This window comes from Oncorhynchus masou, chromosome 33 (assembly GCF_036934945.1).
Source record: "Oncorhynchus masou masou isolate Uvic2021 chromosome 33, UVic_Omas_1.1, whole genome shotgun sequence".
NCBI lineage: Eukaryota > Metazoa > Chordata > Actinopteri > Salmoniformes > Salmonidae > Oncorhynchus > Oncorhynchus masou.
The window spans coordinates 15,758,239-15,780,801 of NC_088244.1; the positions used below are offsets into that span (position 1 = coordinate 15,758,239).

The window sequence follows — 22,563 nt, forward strand, 5'->3', positions numbered from 1 at the left end:
GGTGTGTGTGTGTGTGTGTGTGCGTGTGTGTGTTCACCATGGTGTGTGTTTGGCATGGTGTGTGTGTTTGGCTTGGTATGCGTTTGTCATAGTGTGTGTGTGTCTCTCATGGTGTGTGTGTGTTTGGCATGGTGTGTGTGTATGTGTTTGGCTTGGTGTGTGTTTGTCATAATGTGTGTGTGTTTGTCATAGTGTGTGTGTGTTTCTCATGGTGTGTGTGTGTGTGTGTGTTTCTCATGGTGTGTGTGTGTTTCTCATGGTGTGTGTATGTGTGTTTTTCTCACGGTGTGTGTTTCTCATGGTGTGTGTATGTGTGTGTTTCTCATGGTGTGTGTATGTGTGTTTCTCATGGTGTGTGTGTGTTTCTCATGGTGTGTGTGTTTCTCATGGTGTGTGTGTGTGTTTCCCATGGTGTGTGTTTCTCATGGTGTGTTTGTGTGTGTTTCTCATGGTGTGTTTGTGTGTGTTTCTCATGGTGTGTGTGTTTCTCATGGTGTGTGTGTTTGGCTTGGTATGCGTTTGTCATAGTGTGTGTGTGTTTGTCATAGTGTGTGTGTCTCTCTCATGGTGTGTGTGTGTGTGTGTGTTTCTCATGGTGTGTGTGTTTGGCATGGTGTGTGTGTATGTGTTTGGCTTGGTGTGTGTTTGTCATAGTGCGTGTGTGTCTCTCATGGTGTGTGTGTGTGTGTGTGTGTGTGTGTTTCTCGTGGGTGTGTGTGTGTGTTTCTCATGGTGTGTGTGTTTCTCATAGTGTGTGTGTGTGTGTTTCTCATGGTGTGTGTGTGTTTCTCATAGTGTGTGTATGTGTGTTTTTCTCACGGTGTGTGTGTTTCTCATAGTGTGTGTGTGTGTGTTTCTCATGGTGTGTGTGTGTTTCTCATAGTGTGTGTATGTGTGTTTTTCTCACGGTGTGTGTGTTTCTCATGGTGTGTGTATGTGTGTGTTTCTCATGATGTGTGTGTTTGGCATGGTGTGTGTGTGTGTGTGTGTGTGTGTGTGTGTGTGTGTGTGTGTGTGTGTGTGTGTGTGTGTGTGTGTGTGTGTGTGTGTGTGTGTGTGTTTGGCTTGGTGTGTGTTTGTCATAGTGTGTGTGTCTGTGTTAGTCATAGTGTGTGTGTGTGTCATGGTGTGTGTGTGTGTGTGTTTCTCATGGTGTGTGTGTGTGTGTTTCTCATGGTGTGTGTGTGTGTGTGTGTGTTTCTCATGGTGTGTGTGTGTGTTTTTCATGGTGTGTATGTGTGTTTCTCATGGTGTGTGTGTGTGTGTGTGTGTGTGTGTTCACCATGGTGTGTGTTTGGCATGGTGTGTGTGTTTGGCTTGGTATGCGTTTGTCATAGTGTGTGTGTGTCTCTCATGGTGTGTGTGTGTTTGGCATGGTGTGTGTGTTTGGCATGGTGTGTGTGTTTGGCATGGTGTGTGTGTGTGTATGTGTTTGGCTTGGTGTGTGTTTGTCATAATGTGTGTGTGTTTGTCATAGTGTGTGTGTGTTTCTCATGGTGTGTGTGTGTGTGTGTGTTTCTCATGGTGTGTGTGTGTTTCTCATGGTGTGTGTATGTGTGTTTTTCTCACGGTGTGTGTTTCTCATGGTGTGTGCATGTGTGTTTCTCATGGTGTGTGTGTGTGTGTGTGTGTTTCTCATGGTGTGTGTGTTTCTCATGGTGTGTGTGTGTGTTTCCCATGGTGTGTGTTTCTCATGGTGTGTTTGTGTGTGTTTCTCATGGTGTGTTTGTGTGTGTTTCTCATGGTGTGTGTGTTTCTCATGGTGTGTGTGTTTGGCTTGGTATGCGTTTGTCATAGTGTGTGTGTGTTTGTCATAGTGTGTGTGTCTCTCTCATGGTGTGTGTGTGTGTGTGTTTCTCATGGTGTGTGTGTTTGGCATGGTGTGTGTGTATGTGTTTGTCATAGTGTGTGTGTGTGTGTGTGTGTGTGTGTGTGTGTGTGTGTGTGTGTGTGTGTGTGTGTGTGTGTGTGTGTGTGTGTGTGTATGTTTCTCGTGGGTGTGTGTGTGTGTTTCTCATGGTGTGTGTGTGTGTGTGTTTCTCATAGTGTGTGTGTGTGTTTCTCATAGTGTGTGTATGTGTGTTTTTCTCACGGTGTGTGTGTTTCTCATGGTGTGTGTATGTGTGTGTTTCTCATGGTGTGTGTGAGTGTTTGGAATGGTGTGTGTTTGTCATAGTGTGTGTGTCTGTGTTAGTCATAGTGTGTGTGTGTGTGTCATGGTGTGTGTGTGTGTGTTTCTCATGGTGTGTGTGTGTGTGTTTCTCATGGTGTGTGTGTGTGTGTGTTTCTCATGGTGTGTGTGTGTGTGTGTTTTTCATGGTGTGTATGTGTGTTTCTCATGGTGTGTGTGTGTGTGTGTGTGTGTGTGTGTGTGTGTGTGTGTGTGTGTGTGTGTGTGTGTGTTCACCATGGTGTGTGTTTGGCATGGTGTGTGTGTTTGGCTTGGTATGCGTTTGTCATAGTGTGTGTGTGTCTCTCATGGTGTGTGTGTGTTTGGCATGGTGTGTGTGTATGTGTTTGGCTTGGTGTGTGTTTGTCATAATGTGTGTGTGTTTGTCATAGTGTGTGTGTGTTTCTCATGGTGTGTGTGTGTTTCTCATGGTGTGTGTATGTGTGTTTTTCTCACGGTGTGTGTTTCTCATGGTGTGTGTATGTGTGTGTTTCTCATGGTGTGTGTATGTGTGTTTCTCATGGTGTGTGTGTGTGTGTTTCTCATGGTGTGTGTCTTTCTCATGGTGTGTGTGTGTGTTTCCCATGGTGTGTGTTTCTCATGGTGTGTTTGTGTGTGTTTCTCATGGTGTGTTTGTGTGTGTTTCTCATGGTGTATGTGTGTGTGTGTGTGTGTGTGTGTGTGTGTGTGTGTGTGTGTGTGTGTGTGTGTGTGTGTGTGTGTGTGTGTGTGTGTGTGTGTGTGTGTGTGTGTGTTTCTTGTGGGTGTGTGTGTGTGTTTCTCATGGTGTGTGTGTGTGTGTGTGTGTTTCTCATGGTGTGTGTGTGTTTCTCATAGTGTGTGTATGTGTGTTTTTCTCACGGTGTGTGTGTTTCTCATGGTGTGTGTATGTGTGTGTTTCTCATGATGTGTGTGTTTGGCATGGTGTGTGTTTGGCTTGGTGTGTGTTTGTCATAGTGTGTGTGTCTGTGTTAGTCATAGTGTGTGTGTGTGTCATGGTGTGTGTGTGTGTGTGTGTGTGTGTGTGTGTGTTTTTCATGGTGTGTGTGTGTGTGTTTCTCATGGTGTGTGTGTGTGTGTTTTTCATGGTGTGTATGTGTGTTTCTCATGGTGTGTGTGTGTGTTCACCATGGTGTGTGTTTGGCATGGTGTGTGTGTTTGGCTTGGTATGCGTTTGTCATAGTGTGTGTGTGTCTCTCATGGTGTGTGTGTGTTTGGCATGGTGTGTGTGTATGTGTTTGGCTTGGTGTGTGTTTGTCATAATGTGTGTGTGTTTGTCATAGTGTGTGTGTGTTTCTCATGGTGTGTGTGTGTGTGTGTTTCTCATGGTGTGTGTGTGTTTCTCATGGTGTGTGTATGTGTGTTTTTCTCACGGTGTGTGTTTCTCATGGTGTGTGTATGTGTGTGTTTCTCATGGTGTGTGTATGTGTGTTTCTCATGGTGTGTGTGTGTGTGTGTTTCTCATGGTGTGTGTGTGTTTCTCATGGTGTGTGTATGTGTGTTTTTCTCACGGTGTGTGTTTCTCATGGTGTGTGTATGTGTGTGTTTCTCATGGTGTGTGTATGTGTGTTTCTCATGGTGTGTGTGTGTGTGTGTTTCCCATGGTGTGTGTTTCTCATGGTGTGTTTGTGTGTGTTTCTCATGGTGTGTGTGTTTCTCATGGCGTGTGTGTGTGTTTCTCATGGTGTGTGTGTGTGTTTCCCATGGTGTGTGTTTCTCATGGGGTGTGTATGTGTGTGTTTCTCATGGTGTGTGTGTTTGGCATGGTGTGTGTGTGTGTGTGTGTGTTTGGCTTGGTGTGTGTTTGTCATAGTGTGTGTGTCTGTGTTAGTCATAGTGTCTGTGTGTGTCATGGTGTGTGTGTGTGTGTGTGTTTCTCATGGTGTGTGTGTGTGTGTTTCTCATGGTGTGAATGTGTGTTTCTCATGGTGTGTGTGTGTGTGTGTGTGCGTGTGTGTGTTCACCATGGTGTGTGTTTGGCATGGTGTGTGTGTTTGGCTTGGTATGCGTTTGTCATAGTGTGTGTGTGTCTCTCATGGTGTGTGTGTGTTTGGCATGGTGTGTGTGTATGTGTTTGGCTTGGTGTGTGTTTGTCATAATGTGTGTGTGTTTGTCATAGTGTGTGTGTGTTTCTCATGGTGTGTGTGTGTGTGTGTGTTTCTCATGGTGTGTGTGTGTTTCTCATGGTGTGTGTATGTGTGTTTTTCTCACGGTGTGTGTTTCTCATGGTGTGTGTATGTGTGTGTTTCTCATGGTGTGTGTATGTGTGTTTCTCATGGTGTGTGTGTGTTTCTCATGGTGTGTGTGTTTCTCATGGTGTGTGTGTGTGTTTCCCATGGTGTGTGTTTCTCATGGTGTGTTTGTGTGTGTTTCTCATGGTGTGTTTGTGTGTGTTTCTCATGGTGTGTGTGTTTCTCATGGTGTGTGTGTTTGGCTTGGTATGCGTTTGTCATAGTGTGTGTGTGTTTGTCATAGTGTGTGTGTCTCTCTCATGGTGTGTGTGTGTGTGTTTCTCATGGTGTGTGTGTTTGGCATGGTGTGTGTGTATGTGTTTGGCTTGGTGTGTGTTTGTCATAGTGCGTGTGTGTCTCTCATGGTGTGTGTGTGTGTGTGTGTGTGTGTGTGTGTGTGTGTGTGTGTGTGTGTGTGTGTTTCTCGTGGGTGTGTGTGTGTGTTTCTCATGGTGTGTGTGTGTGTGTGTGTGTTTCTCATAGTGTGTGTGTGTGTGTTTCTCATGGTGTGTGTGTGTTTCTCATAGTGTGTGTATGTGTGTTTTTCTCACGGTGTGTGTGTTTCTCATGGTGTGTGTATGTGTGTGTTTCTCATGATGTGTGTGTTTGGCATGGTGTGTGTGTGTGTGTGTGTGTGTGTGTGTGTGTGTGTGTGTGTGTGTGTGTGTGTGTGTGTGTGTGTGTGTGTGTGTGTGTTTGGCTTGGTGTGTGTTTGTCATAGTGTGTGTGTCTGTGTTAGTCATAGTGTGTGTGTGTGTCATGGTGTGTGTGTGTGTGTGTTTCTCATGGTGTGTGTGTGTGTGTTTCTCATGGTGTGTATGTGTGTTTCTCATGGTGTGTGTGTGTGTGTGTGTGTTCACCATGGTGTGTGTTTGGCATGGTTTGTGTGTTTGGCTTGGTATGCATTTGTCATAGTGTGTGTGTGTCTCTCATGGTGTGTGTGTGTTTGGCATGGTGTGTGTGTGTATGTGTTTGGCTTGGTGTGTGTTTGTCATAATGTGTGTGTGTTTGTCATAGTGTGTGTGTGTTTCTCATGGTGTGTGTGTGTGTGTTTCTCATGGTGTGTGTGTGTTTCTCATGGTGTGTGTATGTGTGTTTTTCTCACGGTGTGTGTTTCTCATGGTGTGTGTATGTGTGTGTTTCTCATGGTGTGTGTATGTGTGTTTCTCATGGTGTGTGTGTGTGTGTGTTTCTCATGGTGTGTGTGTTTCTCATGGTGTGTGTGTGTTTCCCATGGTGTGTGTTTCTCATGGTGTGTTTGTGTGTGTTTTTCATGGTGTGTTTGTGTGTGTTTCTCATGGTGTGTGTGTTTCTCATGGTGTGTGCGTGTGTTTCTCATGTGTGTGTGTGTGTGTGTTTCCCATGGTGTGTGTTTCTCATGGTGTGTTTGTGTGTGTTTCTCATGGTGTGTTTGTGTGTGTTTCTCATGGTGTATGTTTGTGTTTCTCATGGTGTGTGTGTGTGTTTCTCATGTTGTGTGTTCTCCCCTCCCCACAGCTGCTGGACATGAAGATCTTTGTGGAGACTGACTCAGACATCCGTCTGGTGCGTCGGCTGCAGAGGGACATCACAGAGCGTGGCCGGGACATCGACGGAGTCATCAAACAGTACAATAAGTTTGTGAAGCCCGCCTTTGAGCAGTACATCGAGCCAACCATGCGACTGGCTGACATTGTGGTACCACGCGGTAAGATTCAGAACCAGCACACAGACTGAAGTAACATGTATGACCATGTGCTCACACACACACACGTACACACACACACACACACATTTGCTTACACATATTCTCCCTTACATGTAGACATTCAGAGGAGAACTTCCACTTAACTCAAATGTTGACGTAGTCATGCATTGACGTCAATTGGAGACACCGTAAAAAGTCGACTTAGTCCCCTAAACCATTATAATGTACACAACATAATATAATCACTGTCTAATGTCACTTCCCCTTCCTGTGTGTGTCGTATACTGGCAGGAGGAGGCAACATGGTGGCCATAGACTTGATCGTACAGCACGTCCACAGCCAGCTGGAGGAGGTGAGAGTTCCTCCCTTGATCTCTCCTTATACTGTATACAGCTTGACAGATCTACAGCTAGCCAGACTGACACCAGATCTACAGCTAACCAGACTGATACCAGATCTACAGCTAACCAGACTGACACCAGATCTACAGCTAACCAGACTGATACCAGATCTACAGCTAACCAGACTGATACCAGATCTACAGCTAACCAGACTGACACCAGATCTACAGCTAACCAGACTGATACTAGATCTACAGCTAACCAGACTGATACCAGATCTACAGAAAACCAGACTGATACCAGATCTACAGCTAACCAGACTGATACTAGATCTACAGCTAACCAGACTGATACCAGATCTACAGCTAACCAGACTGAGACCAGATCTACAGCTAACCAGACTGAGACCAGATCTACAGCTAACCAGACTGATACCAGATCTACAGCTAACCAGACTGATACCAGATCTACAGCTAACCAGACTGATACCAGATCTACAGCTAACCAGACTGATACCAGATCTACAGCTAACCAGACTGACACCAGATCTACAGCTAACCAGACTGACACCAGATCTACAGCTAACCAGACTGATACCAGATCTACAGCTAACCAGACTGATACCAGATCTACAGCTAACCAGACTGACACCAGATCTACAGCTAACCAGACTGATACTAGATCTACAGCTAACCAGACTGATACCAGATCTACAGAAAACCAGACTGATACCAGATCTACAGCTAACCAGACTGATACTAGATCTACAGCTAACCAGACTGATACCAGATCTACAGCTAACCAGACTGAGACCAGATCTACAGCTAACCAGACTGAGACCAGATCTACAGCTAACCAGACTGATACCAGATCTACAGCTAACCAGACTGATACCAGATCTACAGCTAACCAGACTGATACCAGATCTACAGCTAACCAGACTGAGACCAGATCTACAGCTAACCAGACTGACACCAGATCTACAGCTAACCAGACTGATACTAGATCTACAGCTAACCAGACTGATACCAGATCTACAGCTAGCCAGACTGATACCAGATCTACAGCTAGCCAGACTGACACCAGATCTACAGCTAACCAGACTGATACTAGATCTACAGCTAACCAGACTGATACCAGATCTACAGCTAGCCAGACTGATACCAGATCTACAGCTAACCAGACTGACACCAGAGCTACAGCTAACCAGACTGATACCAGATCTACAGCTAACCAGACTGATACTAGATCTACAGCTAACCAGACTGATACCAGATATCCAGCTAACCAGACTGATACCAGATCTACAGCTAACCAGACTGATCCCAGATCTACAGCTAACAAGACTGACACCAGATCTACAGCTAACCAGACTGATACCAGATCTACAGCTAACAAGACTGATCCCAGATCTACAGCTAACCAGACTGACACCAGATCTACAGCTTTCCAGCTAACCAGACTGATACCAGATCTACAGCTAACCAGACTGATACCAGATCTACAGCTAACAAGACTGACACCAGATCTACAGCTAACCAGACTGACACCAGATCTACAGCTTTCTAGCTAACCAGATGGATGCCAGCTCCATTTCCCCCTCTAGTGGAACAAGAAAGCATTTTCTGTAATAGCTCTACATTTCATGATTTCCTGAGAAAGATTACACAAAATGAAGAATATACTAAATGAAGTATAGATTTAAAAGCATGACCAGGGGCGTTTTGCTCTGTGACTTGTGGTACATGCACTAATAGCAAGCAGGGTTGGTGTGTCAGTTCTATATCAATTCAGGTGACGGAAATGAAATTCCAGTTCACAAATTAAAATAAATGTTTTCTGTTCCTAAAATGGAATTTCAGTTCATCGCCTAAAGTTGAACAAATTGAAGTGGAATCGCTTCCACCCCCCATTACCAATGAAGGCATGTGTTGTTATTGTGGTGTTACCTATTTGACACGGTACTATTGACCTTGCCCCACCTGCACACGGACTCTCATACTCCTCCTTCCATCCCTCCAACTCCTCCCTCTATCCCTCCATCACACAGCGTGAGCTCAGCGTCAGGTAGAGTAGCACACGTCTTTACTGTACCGCCGAACCCCTCTCCCCCACACCCCAGTTCCCAGATGGAGGGCAAGAAGAGGGGGGCACAAAACATGAGTATGTAGAAGTTGCCCTAAATCACCGATACAGGGTCAGATATCCTTAGCTGTTCCCAGATATGGTTACGGGCAACTTCTACATCGAAGCCACGAAGCCAGCATCCTCACTCTCCAACTGCTTGCTGCTGTTACACAGAATCTTCCCCAGGAGCCCACCTTGTCAACGACTCATCCAGTACAGTGAAGGATGTATCAGCATCTATGGGAAATGAGTCTTCCATTACAGGTAGCAATAGTAATTGGCATGTCACCACGTGTGACACCACATACGCTGTTAAAGCATGCGGTACAAAAACAGCTTTGAGTGAGATTTAAGAGACTCTCTTCCCTTTGACAGGCACGCCACACGTCACTTCTGTGTTTATAATGCTTCTATGTGCAGCAGGCAGTTGATTGGAGGATGTTGTTTTTTCCTCTACCTTACATACATGATGGCTCACACACAACCACCCGCTGCATTCTGTGTCTAACAATAATCTACTGAGACATTTTCACTGACCCCTCCTCTCAGCTCCAGAGAGAGAGAGAGAGGAAGAGTGTGAGATAGAGAAAGACCGTTATTGTCACACAATCTGAAACCTCTGTTTTCTATACCTATTATTAAAAGCTGAGTTTTTCCATTGAGTATGTCGGCCACAACAGATCAGAGCGAGAGAGAAAGGAAGTGTGTTTGGTGTCTGTCTTTAGACACAGGATGTATCAGGGCCTTTGAGCTGTGAGTCGTACCTCTGTGCTTTACCTCAGTACTGCAGAGACACAGTGTAGTTGTGACAGCTGAAGCCACCCTGACAGCAGCCCACATGTACACACGACACACAATGCCACAACCGCTGACGGAGTTGTAGTGACCGTTGTTACTGAGTGGACTAACCGAGTTGAACTATTATTTGTAAGTTCATGAAAAAGACGATTTAGCAACTTTGTATGGCAATTTGTCTTGGTCTAAGGAATTGTGAGGATTGCTCACAGCGGATTCAGCTGTCACACACATCACTGTATCACATGATCATATCTTTATCCATCCCTTTATTTACCCGATGTTGTCTGTTTCTTTTATTTTCTTCCTCTTTTCTGTTGTCGTCGGTGTGTGTCTCTGTCATTGTGTGTCTCTGTCGGTGTGTGTCGTTATGTTTCGTCCAAACCCTCTTCTCTCCATAGAGGAAACTGCGCTGGGATATGTGAGCAGATTTGCTTATGATTTATCTGTGTTTGCATTTTCTTTCTTTTAAAGTTCGGTATCCCATATGAGTTTTGTTTTTAGAGAGTGAAATGGTATCATAGCTTGGTCTTTGTATCTCAAAGTGTGGGGATTTAATGTGATACCACTCAACTCAAAAGCTTGCATGACCTCAATTCTAATCTTTGGCAAGACCAGGGGTTTGTTCAGTTTGCTTAAACATTTGCTACGTTGCGTAACGTTGCGCTTGTACTGAACGGCACGTTTCCCCAAAGTGCTCTCCAACATTCTTGAACAGACTTTGAGGGACGTTTGCTCCGTTTGGTGGGTGTGGTGGTATGTGGCTTGAAGCAATAAGTGACGTATTTAAAGGGCAGCAGCCATGCTGATAGCATTCCCCAGCCACCAACCCAACCGCTCCCCGTTTCTCAACTGGTTGTTCAGCACAGCACTGTTTCCATTTAGTTGAATATTGCATTACGTCTCTTTGTACTGAACGCAGCCCAGAACTCATTGTGTTGTATGTTTTAAAGTCAGATTGTAGTCCAAAACCTAGTTTGATTGTTTTTTCTTTGAATCAGCCTGTGTTGATCTGAATTGAGTAGTTGTCCTTTCTTTGAGTTGGTGTGGGTGTGTGTGGGTTGGTTCTTTTATCCTTGCGTGGACCTAAAATGCCCCAAAGTCCCCACAAGGATAGTAAAACAATGAACATTCTCGTGGGGACATTTTCCACATCCCCATGAGGACAAAGGCTATTTTAAATTTAGGGGTTAGGTCTAGGGTTAGAGTTACAATTAGGGTTAAGGGTGAGTGGTTTGGGTTAAGGATATGGTAAGGATAAGGGTTAGTGGTTTGGGTTAAGGTTATGGTAAGGATAAGGGTTAGTGGTTTGGGTTAAGGTTAAGGTTATGGTAAGGATAAGGGTTAGTGGTTTGGGTTAAGGTTGTGGTAAGGATAAGGGTTTGTGTGAAGGGTTATGGTAAGGATAAGGATAAGTATAAGGGTTAGTGTGAAGGGTTAAGGTTGTGGTAAGGATAAGGGTTAGTGTGAAGGGTTAAGGTTGTGGTAAGGATAAGGGTTAGTGTGAAGGGTTAAGGTTGTGGTAAGGATAAGGGTTAGTGTGAAGGGTTAAGGTTGTGGTAAGGATATGGGTAAGTGTGAAGGGTTAAGGTTGTGGTAAGGATAAGGGTTAGTGTGAAGGGTTAAGGTTGTGGTAAGGATAAGGGTAGGTGTGAAGGGTTCAGGTTGTGGTAAGGATAAGGGTTAGTGTGAAGGGTTAAGTTTATGGTAAGGATAAGGGTTAGTGTGAAGGGTTAAGGTTGTGGTAAGGATAAGGGTTAATGTGAAGGGTTAAGGTTATGGTAAGTTTAAGGGTTCGTGTGAAGGGTTAAGGTTGTGGTAAGGATAAGGGTTAGTGTGAAGGGTTAAGGTTATGGTAAGGATAAGGGTTAGTGTGAAGGGTTAAGGTTATGGTAAGGATAAGGGTTAGTGTGAAGGGTTCAGGTTGTGGTAAGGATAAGGGTTAGTGTGAAGGGTTAAGTTTATGGTAAGGATAAGGGTTAGTGTGAAGGGTTAAGGTTGTGGTAAGGATAAGGGTTAATGTGAAGGGTTAAGGTTATGGTAAGTTTAAGGGTTCGTGTGAAGGGTTAAGGTTGTGGTAAGGATAAGGGTTAGTGTGAAGGGTTAAGGTTATGGTAAGGATAAGGTTTAGTGTGAATGGTTAAGGTTGTGGTAAGGATAAGGGTTAGTGTGAAGGGTTAAGGTTGTGGTAAGTATAAGGGTTCGTGTGAAGGGTTATGGTTGTGGTAAGGATATGGGTTAGTGTGAAGGGTTAAGGTTATGGTAAGGATAAGGGTTTTTGTGAAGGGTTAAGGTTATGGTAAGGATAAGGGTTCGTGTGAAGGGTTAAGGTTATGGTAAGGGTTCGTGTGAAGGGTTAAGGTTGTGGTAAGGATAAGGGTTAGTGTGAAGGGTTAAGGTTATGGTAAGGATAAGGGTTCGTGTGAAGGGTTAAGGTTGTGGTAAGGATAAGGGTTAGTTTGAAGGGTTAAGGTTGTGGTAAGGATAAGGGTTAGTTTGAAGGGTTAAGGTTGTGGTAAGGATAAGGGTTAGTGTGAAGGGTTAAGGTTATGGTAAGGATAAGGGTTCGTGTGAAGGGTTAAGGTTGTGGTAAGGATAAGGGTTCGTGTGAAGGGTTAAGGTTGTGGTAAGGATAAGGGTTAGTTTGAAGGGTTAAGGTTGTGGTAAGGATAAGGGTTAGTTTGAAGGGTTAAGGTTGTGGTAAGGATAAGGGTTAGTGTGAAGGGTTAAGGTTATGGTAAGGATAAGGGTTCGTGTGAAGGGTTAAGGTTGTGGTAAGGATAAGGGTTAGTGTGAAGGGTTAAGGTTGTGGTAAGGATAAGGGTTAGTTTGAAGGGTTAAGGTTGTGGTAAGGATAAGGGTTGGTGTGAAGGGTTAAGGTTATGGTAAGGATAAGGGTTCGTGTGAAGGGTTAAGGTTGTGGTAAGGATAAGGGTTAGTGTGAAGGGTTAAGGTTATGGTAAGGATAAGGGTTCGTGTGAAGGGTTAAGGTTATGGTAAGGATAAGGGTTAAGGTTATGGTAAGGATAAGGGTTCGTGTGAAGGGTTAAGGTTGTGGTAAGGATAAGGGTTAAGGTTATGGTAAGGATAAGGGTTCGTGTGAAGGGTTAAGGTTGTGGTAAGGATAAGGGTTAGTGTGAAGGGTTAAGGTTATGGTAAGGATAAGGGTTCGTGTGAAGGGTTAAGGTTATGGTAAGGATAAGGGTTAAGGTTATGGTAAGGATAAGGGTTCGTGTGAAGGGTTAAGGTTGTGGTAAGGATAAGGGTTAAGGTTATGGTAAGGATAAGGGTTCGTGTGAAGGGTTAAGGTTGTGGTAAGGATAAGGGTTAAGGTTATGGTAAGGATAAGGGTTCGTGTGAAGGGTTAAGGTTATGGTAAGGATAAGGGTTAAGGTTGTGGTAAGGATAAGGGTTAGTGTGAAGGGTTAAGGTTATGGTAAGGATAAGGGTTCGTGTGAAGGGTTAAGGTTATGGTAAGGATAAGGGTTTGTGTGAAGGGTTAAGGTTATGGTAAGGATAAGGGTTCGTGTGAAGGGTTAAGGTTATGGTAAGGATAAGGGTTCGTGTGAAGGGTTAAGGTTATGGTAAGGATAAGGGTTAAGGTTATGGTAAGGATAAGGGTTCGTGTGAAGGGTTAAGGTTGTGGTAAGTATAAGGTTTAGTGGGAAATAGGATTTTGAATGGAAATTCAATTTAGATCCCCACATGGATAGAAGAACAAAACGTGTGTTTGTGTTTGTATGTGTGTTTGTGTTTGTATGTGGGGAATCCCATGAATCACATGGGATTATAACAACACTAAGAGAACACGGCTTGCTTCATGTTCCTCAGATTACGTGTTGAGAGTCTCAAATGAATCAGAACCAAATCACTGTGTTTACACCACCATTAGTACCGAAGGACACTTGATCCAACGTTTCCTGACTCGTTTCACTTTCATTTATTGCACATTGATCAATGTTGAATGAATTAGTTGTTGAATGAATTAGTCTTTCAGCACTCACTGTAGAATCTAACTGCATTGAGACCAAAACAGTAGCTAAAAACGTCAAACGCTCTCTGTGATTGTCTCTTAAAGCTGTTGTATAATCCCACTAAGACAGACAGTACAGTATCGGTTCAGTGATGTTAACTGACCTGTATCTGCTCTGCCTATTTTAATCGAATGTGTTTATATTGTGTGTTTTTTAGACTTCTATTACCCACTAATCAATATTAACACCAGTGTGATGAATACTGTTTTAGATATGTGTGTGTGCGTGGGTGCGTGTGCGCTAGTGTCTGCTTATTGTGTATGTGTGTGTTTCAAGCCTGTGACTGTATGTATGCACCCTGCCGCCTATTCCAGTGCTCTTACATCCACCCGCCCTTTCTTTTCCTGGTTGCTATGGTTACAGGGCGGCCCTTGCCTCTGCCCACCAGGCCCAGCCCCTCCCCCAGACCCTGAGTGTTCTGGAGAGTACACCCCAGGTCAGGGGAATGCACACCATAATAAGGTATAGACACTGCATACTGTATACATGGTACATACTGTATACACGCTGCATACTGTATACACACTGGATACTGTAAAACGGCTACCTCTTGAACTAATGTAGAATGACTCATTATACTACTAGTATAACTACCTCTAGAACTAATGTAGAACGACCCACTATACTACTAGTATAACTACCTCTGGAACTAATGTAGAACGACCCACTGTACTACTAGTATAACTACTACCTCTAGAACGAATGTAGAACAACCCACTGTACTACTAGTATAACTACTACTTCTAGAACTAATGTATAACGACCCATTATACTACTAGTAGAACTGCCTCTAGAACTAATGTAGAATGACCCACTGTACTACTAGTAGAACTACCTCTAGAACTAATGTAGAACGACCCACTATACTACTAGTAGAACTACTACCTCTAGAACTAATGTAGAACAACCCACTATACGACGAGTAGAACTACCTCTAGAACTAATGTAGAATGACCCACTATACTACTAGTATAACTACTACCTCTAGAACTAATGTGGAACGACCCAATATACTACGAGTATAACTATTTCTAGAACTAATGTAGATCGACCAACTATACTACTAGTGGCTCTACCACTAGAACTAATGTAGAACGACCCACTATACTACTAGTATAACTACTACCTCTATAACTAATGTAGAATGACCACTATACTACTAGTATAACTACCTCTTGAACTAATGTACAACGACCCACTATACTACAAGTACACCTACTACCTCTGTAACTAATGTAGAATGACTCATTATACTACTAGTATAACTACCTCTAGAACTAATGTAGAACGACCCACTATACTACTAGTATAACTACCTCTAGAACTAATGTATAACGACCCACTGTACTACTAGTATAACTACTACCTCTAGAACGAATGTAGAACAACCCACTGTACTACTAGTGTAACTACTACCTCTAGAACTAATGTATAACGACCCACTGTACTACTAGTATAACTACTACCTCTAGAACGAATGTAGAACAACCCACTGTACTACTAGTATAACTACTACTTCTAGAACTAATGTATAACGACCCATTATACTACTAGTAGAACTGCCTCTAGAACTAATGTAGAATGACCCACTATACTACTAGTAGAACTACTACCTCTAGAACTAATGTAGAACAACCCACTATACGACGAGTAGAACTACCTCTAGAACTAATGTAGAATGACCCACTATACTACTAGTAGAACTACTACCTCTAGAACTAATGTGGAACGACCCACTATACGACGAGTAGAACTACCTCTAGAACTAATGTAGATCGACCAACTACACTACTAGTGGCTCTACCACTAGAACTAATGTAGAACGACCCACTATACTACTAGTATAACTACTACCTCTAGAACTAATGTAGATCGACCAACTACACTACTAGTGGCTCTACCACTAGAACTAATGTAGAACGACCCACTATACTACTAGTATAACTATCTCTAGAACTAATGTAGAACGACCCACTATACTACTAGTAGAACTACTACCTCTAGAACTAATGTAGAACGACCCAATATACTACTAGTATAACTACTACCTCTATAACTAATGTAGAATGACCAATATACTACTAGTAGAACTACCTCTAGAACTAATGTAGAACGACCCAATATACTACTAGTATAACTACTACCTCTAGAACTAATGTGGAACGACCCAATATACTACTAGTATAACTATCTCTAGAACTAATGTAGACCGACCAACTATACTACTAGTGGCTCTACCACTAGAACTAATGTAGAAGGACCCACTATACTACCAGTATAACTACCTCTAGAACTAATGTAGAACAACCCACTATAATACTAGTAGTTCTACTACCTCTAGAACTAATGTAGAACGTCCCAATATACTACTAGTAGAACTATCTCTAGAATTGATGTAGAACGACCCACTATACTACTAGTCAGGTATTTTACTAACACAGCCCAGGTCATGGGATGCACACCATCATCAGGTATCAGTAATAACCACTGCACTACACACTACTCAATAAACCGTCTAACTGATCTAGAGTCAGATAATAACACAGGTAGGTCAGAGGATAAACATACTGTATCAAGCATTCACTTCCACATTGTGGGTTGAGTGCAACTACATGGCCCGTAGTGTCTATTTGTTTTTGTCTGGCCCCTGACTGTCTTGTATCCGTCTGGTCCCTGACTGTCATTTATCTGTCTCATCCTGGACTCTCTTTTATCTGTCTGATCCTGGACTCTATTTATCTGTCTGGTCCTTGATAGTTTTTTATCTGTCTGGTCCCTGACCGTTTTTTATTTGTCTGGTCCCTGACTGTCTTTTATTTGTCTGGTCCCAGAATGTTTTTTATTTGTCTGGTCCCTGACTGTCTTTTATTTGTCTGGTCCCAGACTGTCTTTTATTTGTCTGGTCCCAGACTGTCTTTTATTTGTCTGATCCCTGACTGTCTTTTATTTGTCTGGTCCCTGACTGTCTTTTATTTGTCTGGTCCCAGACTGTCTTTTATTTGTCTGGTCCCTGACTGTCTTTTATTTGTCTGGTCCCTGATTGTCTTTTATTTGTCTGGTCCCAGAATGTTTTTTATTTGTCTGGTCCCTGACTGTCTTTTATTTGTCTGGTCCCAGACTGTCTTTCATTTGTCTGGTCCCAGACTGTCTTTTATTTGTCTGGTCCCAGACTGTCTTTTATTTGTCTGGTCCCAGACTGTCTTTTATTTGTCTGGTCCCTGACTGTCTTTTATTTGTCTGGTCCCTGACTGTCTTTTATTTGTCTGGTCCCAGACAGTTTTTTATTTGTCTGGTCCCTGACTGTCTTTTATTTGTCTGGTCCCTGACTGTTTTTTATTTGTCTGGTCCCTGACTGTCTTTTATTTGTCTGGTCCCAGACTGTCTTTTATTTGTCTGGTCCCTGACTGTCCTACTTCTTCTGCCCAGAAATAAAGAGACAAGCAGGGATGAGTTCATCTTCTACTCGAAAAGACTGATGCGTCTGCTGATTGAACGAGCGCTTTCCTTTCTTCCCTCAGAGGTACGTATGACAGAGAGACAGAGAGATAGAAAGACTGCTCTGTTCTACTGTACCTTAACGTTCATAGCCAAAGAGCATATTTGAATGTAGTTTCATTTAGAAAGAGATGAAAAGATAGAGGGAGAAGAATTGAGTGATGGAAAAATGGGGGTAAGAAAGATGGAAAGAGAGTGTAAGAGATGGAAAGAGCATGAGAGGTCAAGATTGCGAGATGGTGCGAGAGAGAGAAAAAGAAGAGAGAGAGAGAGCGAAAGAGAGAGTCTGGCCTCTGGAGTATGGAAACTGTCAATCCACCGCAGTGGAAAGTTCTCACTATAAAACCAAAAAGACACACACATACCGCGACTGCACAAACACACCATATCACTTGAATCGCACAGCAACTACAGTACATTGTGTATGTACCACCCACTACAGCTCAAGCTGTTGGAGTAAAGAAGTGTTTTATTGATTGTTTAGTGTGGCCAACTGGACACGCACCATGGGTTCGTTGTCTTGAGGTCTGTACTCATAAGTTCATCCTCCTCTCTCTCTCTCTCTCTCTCTCTCTCTCTCTCTCTCTCTCTCTCTCTCTCTCTCTCTCGCTCTCTTTCCACAGAGCCATATAGTTCAAACACCGCAGGGAGAGGACTATGAAGGCAGGACTTTCCACGGGAAGAGGGTGAGTTGAGCTTAATTTTTCTTTCTGCCTGTTTTTCTATCCATCTCTCTCACTTTCTCTCTCACGTTCTCCTTCCTATTCACTTGTTTCTATCTCTCCATTTCAGCCGGCTAGTTCCCTCTGATCAGATTAGCTTTATATAATAGCACATTTCATCTGTGTTGTCATGATGAACAGTATAGTATTACTGCTGTCATGTTCTTGTTGTTAAATGTACTGTACTCAGTTGTCAGTCAGTATGTTAGAAATCCATGAACCTGGTTTCTCTTCTGGTTTTCCATAGATCACTGGAGTGTCCATCCTGCGAGCAGGAGAGACCATGGAGCCAGCTCTCCGGGCGGTGTGTAAAGATGTCCGCATCGGTAAGATCCTCATCCAGACCAACCAGGACACAGGAGAACCAGAGGTATGGATCTGGAAAACACACATGCTTGAAGCTTTGAGTAGGACTGCGGGACCTGACCAGGGAAAAGTTGGAGGCATAGTTATAGCCTTTTTGTCTGTCTTTCATTCTTCCCTTCATCCCCTCTTTCCTCCCTGTCCCTCCCGCTCTCTCAGCTGCATTATCTGCGTCTGCCTAAGGACATTGGTGAGGACCATGTGATTCTGATGGACTGCACCGTGTCTACTGGGGCTGCTGCCATGATGGCCGTACGAGTCCTACTGGTAGGTGATTCTGATGGACTGCACCGTGTCTACTGGGGCTGCTGCCATGATGGCCGTACGAGTCCTACTGGTAGGTGATTCTGATGGACTGCACCGTGTCTACTGGGGCTGCTGCCATGATGGCCGTACGAGTCCTACTGGTAGGTGATTCCGGTGGACTGCACCGTGTGTACTGGGGCTGCTGCCATGATGGCCATACGTACGAGTCCTACTGGTAGGTGATTCTGATGGACTGTACCGTGTCTACTGGGGCTGCTGCCATGATGGCCGTACGAGTCCTACTGGTAGGTGATTCTGATGGACTGCACCATGTGTACTGGGGCTGCTGCCATGATGGCCATACGTACGAGTCCTACTGGTAGGTGATTCTGATGGACTGCACCATGTGTACTGAGGCTGCTGCCATGATGGCCATACGTACGAGTCCTATTGGTAGGTGATTCTGATGGACTGCACCATGTGTACTGGGGCTGCTGCCATGATGGCCATACGTACGAGTCCTAGTGGTAGGTGATTCTGATGGACTGCACCGTGTGTACTGGGGCTGCTGCCATGATGGCCATACGTACGAGTCCTACTGGTAGGTGATTCTGATGGACTGCACCATGTGTACTGAGACTGCTGCCATGATGGCCATACGTACGAGTCCTACTGGTAGGTGATTCTGATGGACTGCACCATGTGTACTGAGGCTGCTGCCATGATGGCCATACGTACGAGTCCTACTGGTAGGTGATTCTGATGGACTGCACCATGTGTACTGAGGCTGCTGCCATGATGGCCATACGTACGAGTCCTACTGGTAGGTGATTCTGATGGACTGCACCGTGTGTACTGGGGCTGCTGCCATGATGGCCATACGTACGAGTCCTACTGGTAGGTGATTCTGATGGACTGCACCATGTGTACTGAGACTGCTGCCATGATGGCCATACGTACGAGTCCTACTGGTAGGTGATTCTGATGGACTGCACCATGTGTACTGAGGCTGCTGCCATGATGGCCATACGTACGAGTCCTACTGGTAGGTGATTCTGATGGACTGCACCATGTGTACTGAGGCTGCTGCCATGATGGCCATACGTACGAGTCCTACTGGTAGGTGATTCTGATGGACTGCACCGTGTCTACTGGGGCTGCTGCCATGATGGCCATACGTACGAGTCCTACTGGTAGGTGATTCTGATGGACTGCACCGTGTCTACTGGGGCTGCTGCCATGATGGCCATACGTGCGAGTCCTACTGGTAGGTGATTCTGATGGAATCTGATGATGCATCTCTCTCCGTGTCTGTGTCTTGTGTAGGACCATGATGGCCATACGTACGAGTCCTGCTGGTAGGTGATTCTGATGGAATCTGATGATGCATCTCTCTCCGTGTCTGTGTCTTGTGTAGGACCATGATGTCCAGGAGGATAAGATCCTGTTGGTGTCTCTGCTGATGGCTGAGATGGGGGTTCACTCTGTGGCCTACGCCTTCCCTCAGGTCCAAATCATCACCACTGCCGTCGACAAGAAGGTCAACGACCTCTTCCACATCATACCCGGCATAGGTGAGAAAGGCAGTTTCCGTGTGTGTGTGCGCGCACGTGTGCATGCTCTGCTTCAAACTCTAATCGCTACTGTTCTTTGTCCCTTGTGTGAAGGAAATTTCGGTGACCGGTATTTTGGCACGGACGCACCCCCAGAATGGAGCGATGAGGAGATGGATGAGCCCAGTTACTGATGGGACAATGGGCAGACCCATTTGAATGATTCAGGGGAGCACCGTTTGGAGGATGATTGAGGAATGTGCTTTTTACCCCACTGGGCAGCTACGTACACCCCCTTATTCTGGGGACCAAAGAAGACACCCTGGAGTACTAGAGCACCTTGAATTTCACTGAGATTCACTGAGACAGAAAATTTGTCAAAGATTTACAAAGGACAGTTTTTGTATATTTCTATTTGAGTTTTATGCCAATGCTGTTGTGGGACAGTTGTAATAGAAAATGTAGTACTTTTTGTAATGTGAATGTTTGTTTGTAAAATGTTCTATTTTTGGTTGTTTGAATTATGTTTTTTGAGGGTGACCCACATTCAATAAGAGCTAATTGCAAAACACCATTTTTTATTTATTTCTCAGAGCTTAATTATTAACCTTTCAGAATAAAATCCAAAAAATACACAGTCATATTGTTAATTCTCTCTGCTCGTAGAAAGTGCCTTCTTTCAAGGAACACTTTACCGGAAAATTGTGTAGGCGTAACTTTTTAACTCTCTGGTTTCCCCTCTTCTCTGCTTTGTAGCTACTGACCAAACCACAGTCTTGCAAATTGTTAACACCTAGTCCTCTTTTCACAGCAAGGCCTAAATATACTCCCACATCCTGATCTACCTGCTAGTCTACCTGTGCGTGGCTCCTCCACCCATGCCCCGCAGCTCGGTTAGCCTTGACCGCTTTCAGCACTTTATTCATGAAGGTTCCTCTCTCTGCGTATGATTCTGGGCCTATGCTGCCTATCATAATGAGGCCTTACAACTGTTGTTGTCATGCTTAATGTTTCCTAGTGATATCGGCATAGGCTACACCACCTAGACCTACATTTAATTTGTGCTTTGTCTGCAACATAGAGACGAGAGAGACGGAGAAAATGTACAGGAAGGATATGGTGGTTGTCCTCTTCTCATGGAAACTAACCTTGATATCTTCTATCACTTTCATCACTAACCCACCGCTGACACCAAGAAGGCGGTGGGGTAAATATAGGATAACACTGACTTAAACGGTAGGCTACTGGGCTATTAAACTAAAAAGTTTTACAATTCAGAATAGGCCTACAGTTCTAATGAGCGCCTCCACGGTGCCCTGGAAAGATGGATCATGGTTGTGAGGACAGTCACCAAGACACCTGTCTGCTGCAGAGGTAAAACTCTCACGCCAGGGTTGCAAGGTAGGGCTGTCTGACAAATGGCGCAACATTGTGTAGGTTAATATTATTCCTAGAACAGATTTAAGAGCTTTATGAAATAATCTTTTTATTTCTGATCAGGTTATTACATTTGGGATTTTTAAAGGTTGCATAGGCTAATAATTAGCCTACATCATTCAGTTTTTGGAGGGTTTGAAATGGAATGTGTTTTGAATTTTAGTCTACATTTAAATTGATTTTGGAAATTAAATTGAATTTCAGCTTGATCTGAGCTTTTAAAACTTTGTCACATAATGGTTTCATGATTCTGCAGATCACAATCAAATAAACCATATACATACCAGTACTATAGCTGAAATATGTTGTTGTGTAATGTGTCATTATTTATTTGTGTAGATTATAGGTTTTTAACATACAACAACTATTGAGATGCAATGGAAAATGTATCATAAACAGCACCAGTCACAAACAGGAAAGAGGTGTGTTTGTCTGTGTGTGAGTGTTTGGCGGGTGCTTTGTGTCCCCACTGGCAGTACAGGAGCCTGATGAGGTCACAAATGCAGTAGCAGGGTAGCTATAAGACCTCCTAGCTACCCTGTGAATCGAGTCTTCAACTGTAACCTGTTGGTCTCATTCTAGCCTTTGCATTCAAACGCGAACCTGCTGGTTTATTTCACACTCAAAAGTGCCCTTTGGAGGTGCAGATTTTTGCTGTGACAAGAGTTCAAAAGACAGGACAGTAAGCGAATAAAACATTAATGAGATAAGTAGCATAGTGACTACTAGTGAAGTCTAGATGCTTTTATGGGGTAGCTGTCGGGACCAGGAGTAAGATCTGCCACGTGGGTAAGTAGGGGAGTGGGGAGTCTGTCGGGATCCAGGAGTAAGATCTGCCACGTTGGTAAGTAGGGGAGTGGGGAGTCTGTCGGGATCCAGGAGTAAGATCTGCCACGTGGGTAAGTAGGGGAGTGGGGAGTCTGTCGGGACCAGGAGTAAGATCTGCCACGTGGGTAAGTAGGGGAGTGGGGAGTCTGTCGGGATCCAGGAGTAAGATCTGCCACGTGGGTAAGTAGGGGAGTGGGGAGTCTGTCGGGATCCAGGAGTAAGATCTGCCACGTGGGTAAGTAGGGGAGTGGGGAGTCTGTCGGGATCCAGGAGTAAGATCTGCCACGTGGGTAAGTAGGGGAGTGGGGAGTCTGTCGGGATCCAGGAGTAAGATCTGCCACGTGGGTAAGTAGGGGAGTGGGGAGTCTGTCGGGATCCAGGAGTAAGATCTGCCACGTGGGTAAGTAGGGGAGTGGGGAGTCTCAAAGCCGTCTTACAGGCTTGACTTGGCACTCTTACCTTGTTTCTCCTCTTGCTATAAAAGTGAACGCAGGGGGAAACAAACAGACTGACTTGTAGGATTGTTGTTAGTT

At 44.2% G+C, this 22,563-nt stretch overlaps 1 protein-coding gene across 4 annotated transcripts in view; it reads left to right on the forward strand.

The window, feature by feature from the left end:
- The window catches only part of uckl1b (uridine-cytidine kinase 1-like 1b), an 89,425-nt gene extending 67,920 nt beyond the window's left edge, over positions 1-21,505 (forward strand). For 2 of the 4 annotated variants that reach the window (XM_064956529.1, XM_064956527.1), the window contains exons 6-13: positions 5,899-6,088; positions 6,380-6,441; positions 9,754-9,773; positions 13,750-13,848; positions 16,813-16,906; positions 17,505-17,567; positions 17,851-17,973; positions 18,126-18,326. In XM_064956529.1, coding sequence (XP_064812601.1) covers positions 5,899-6,088; positions 6,380-6,441; positions 9,754-9,773; positions 13,750-13,848; positions 16,813-16,906; positions 17,505-17,567; positions 17,851-17,973; positions 18,126-18,311 — 837 coding nt within the window. In that variant the 3' untranslated portion in view covers positions 18,312-18,326. Of the gene's footprint in view, positions 1-5,898; positions 6,089-6,379; positions 6,442-8,480; positions 8,498-9,753; positions 9,774-13,749; positions 13,849-16,812; positions 16,907-17,504; positions 17,568-17,850; positions 17,974-18,125; positions 18,327-19,629; positions 19,787-19,879 lie in introns of those variants that run through there. The other 2 variants (XM_064956530.1, XM_064956528.1) reach the window with 2 other exon arrangements.
- Positions 21,506-22,563: the final 1,058 nt, after the last annotated feature.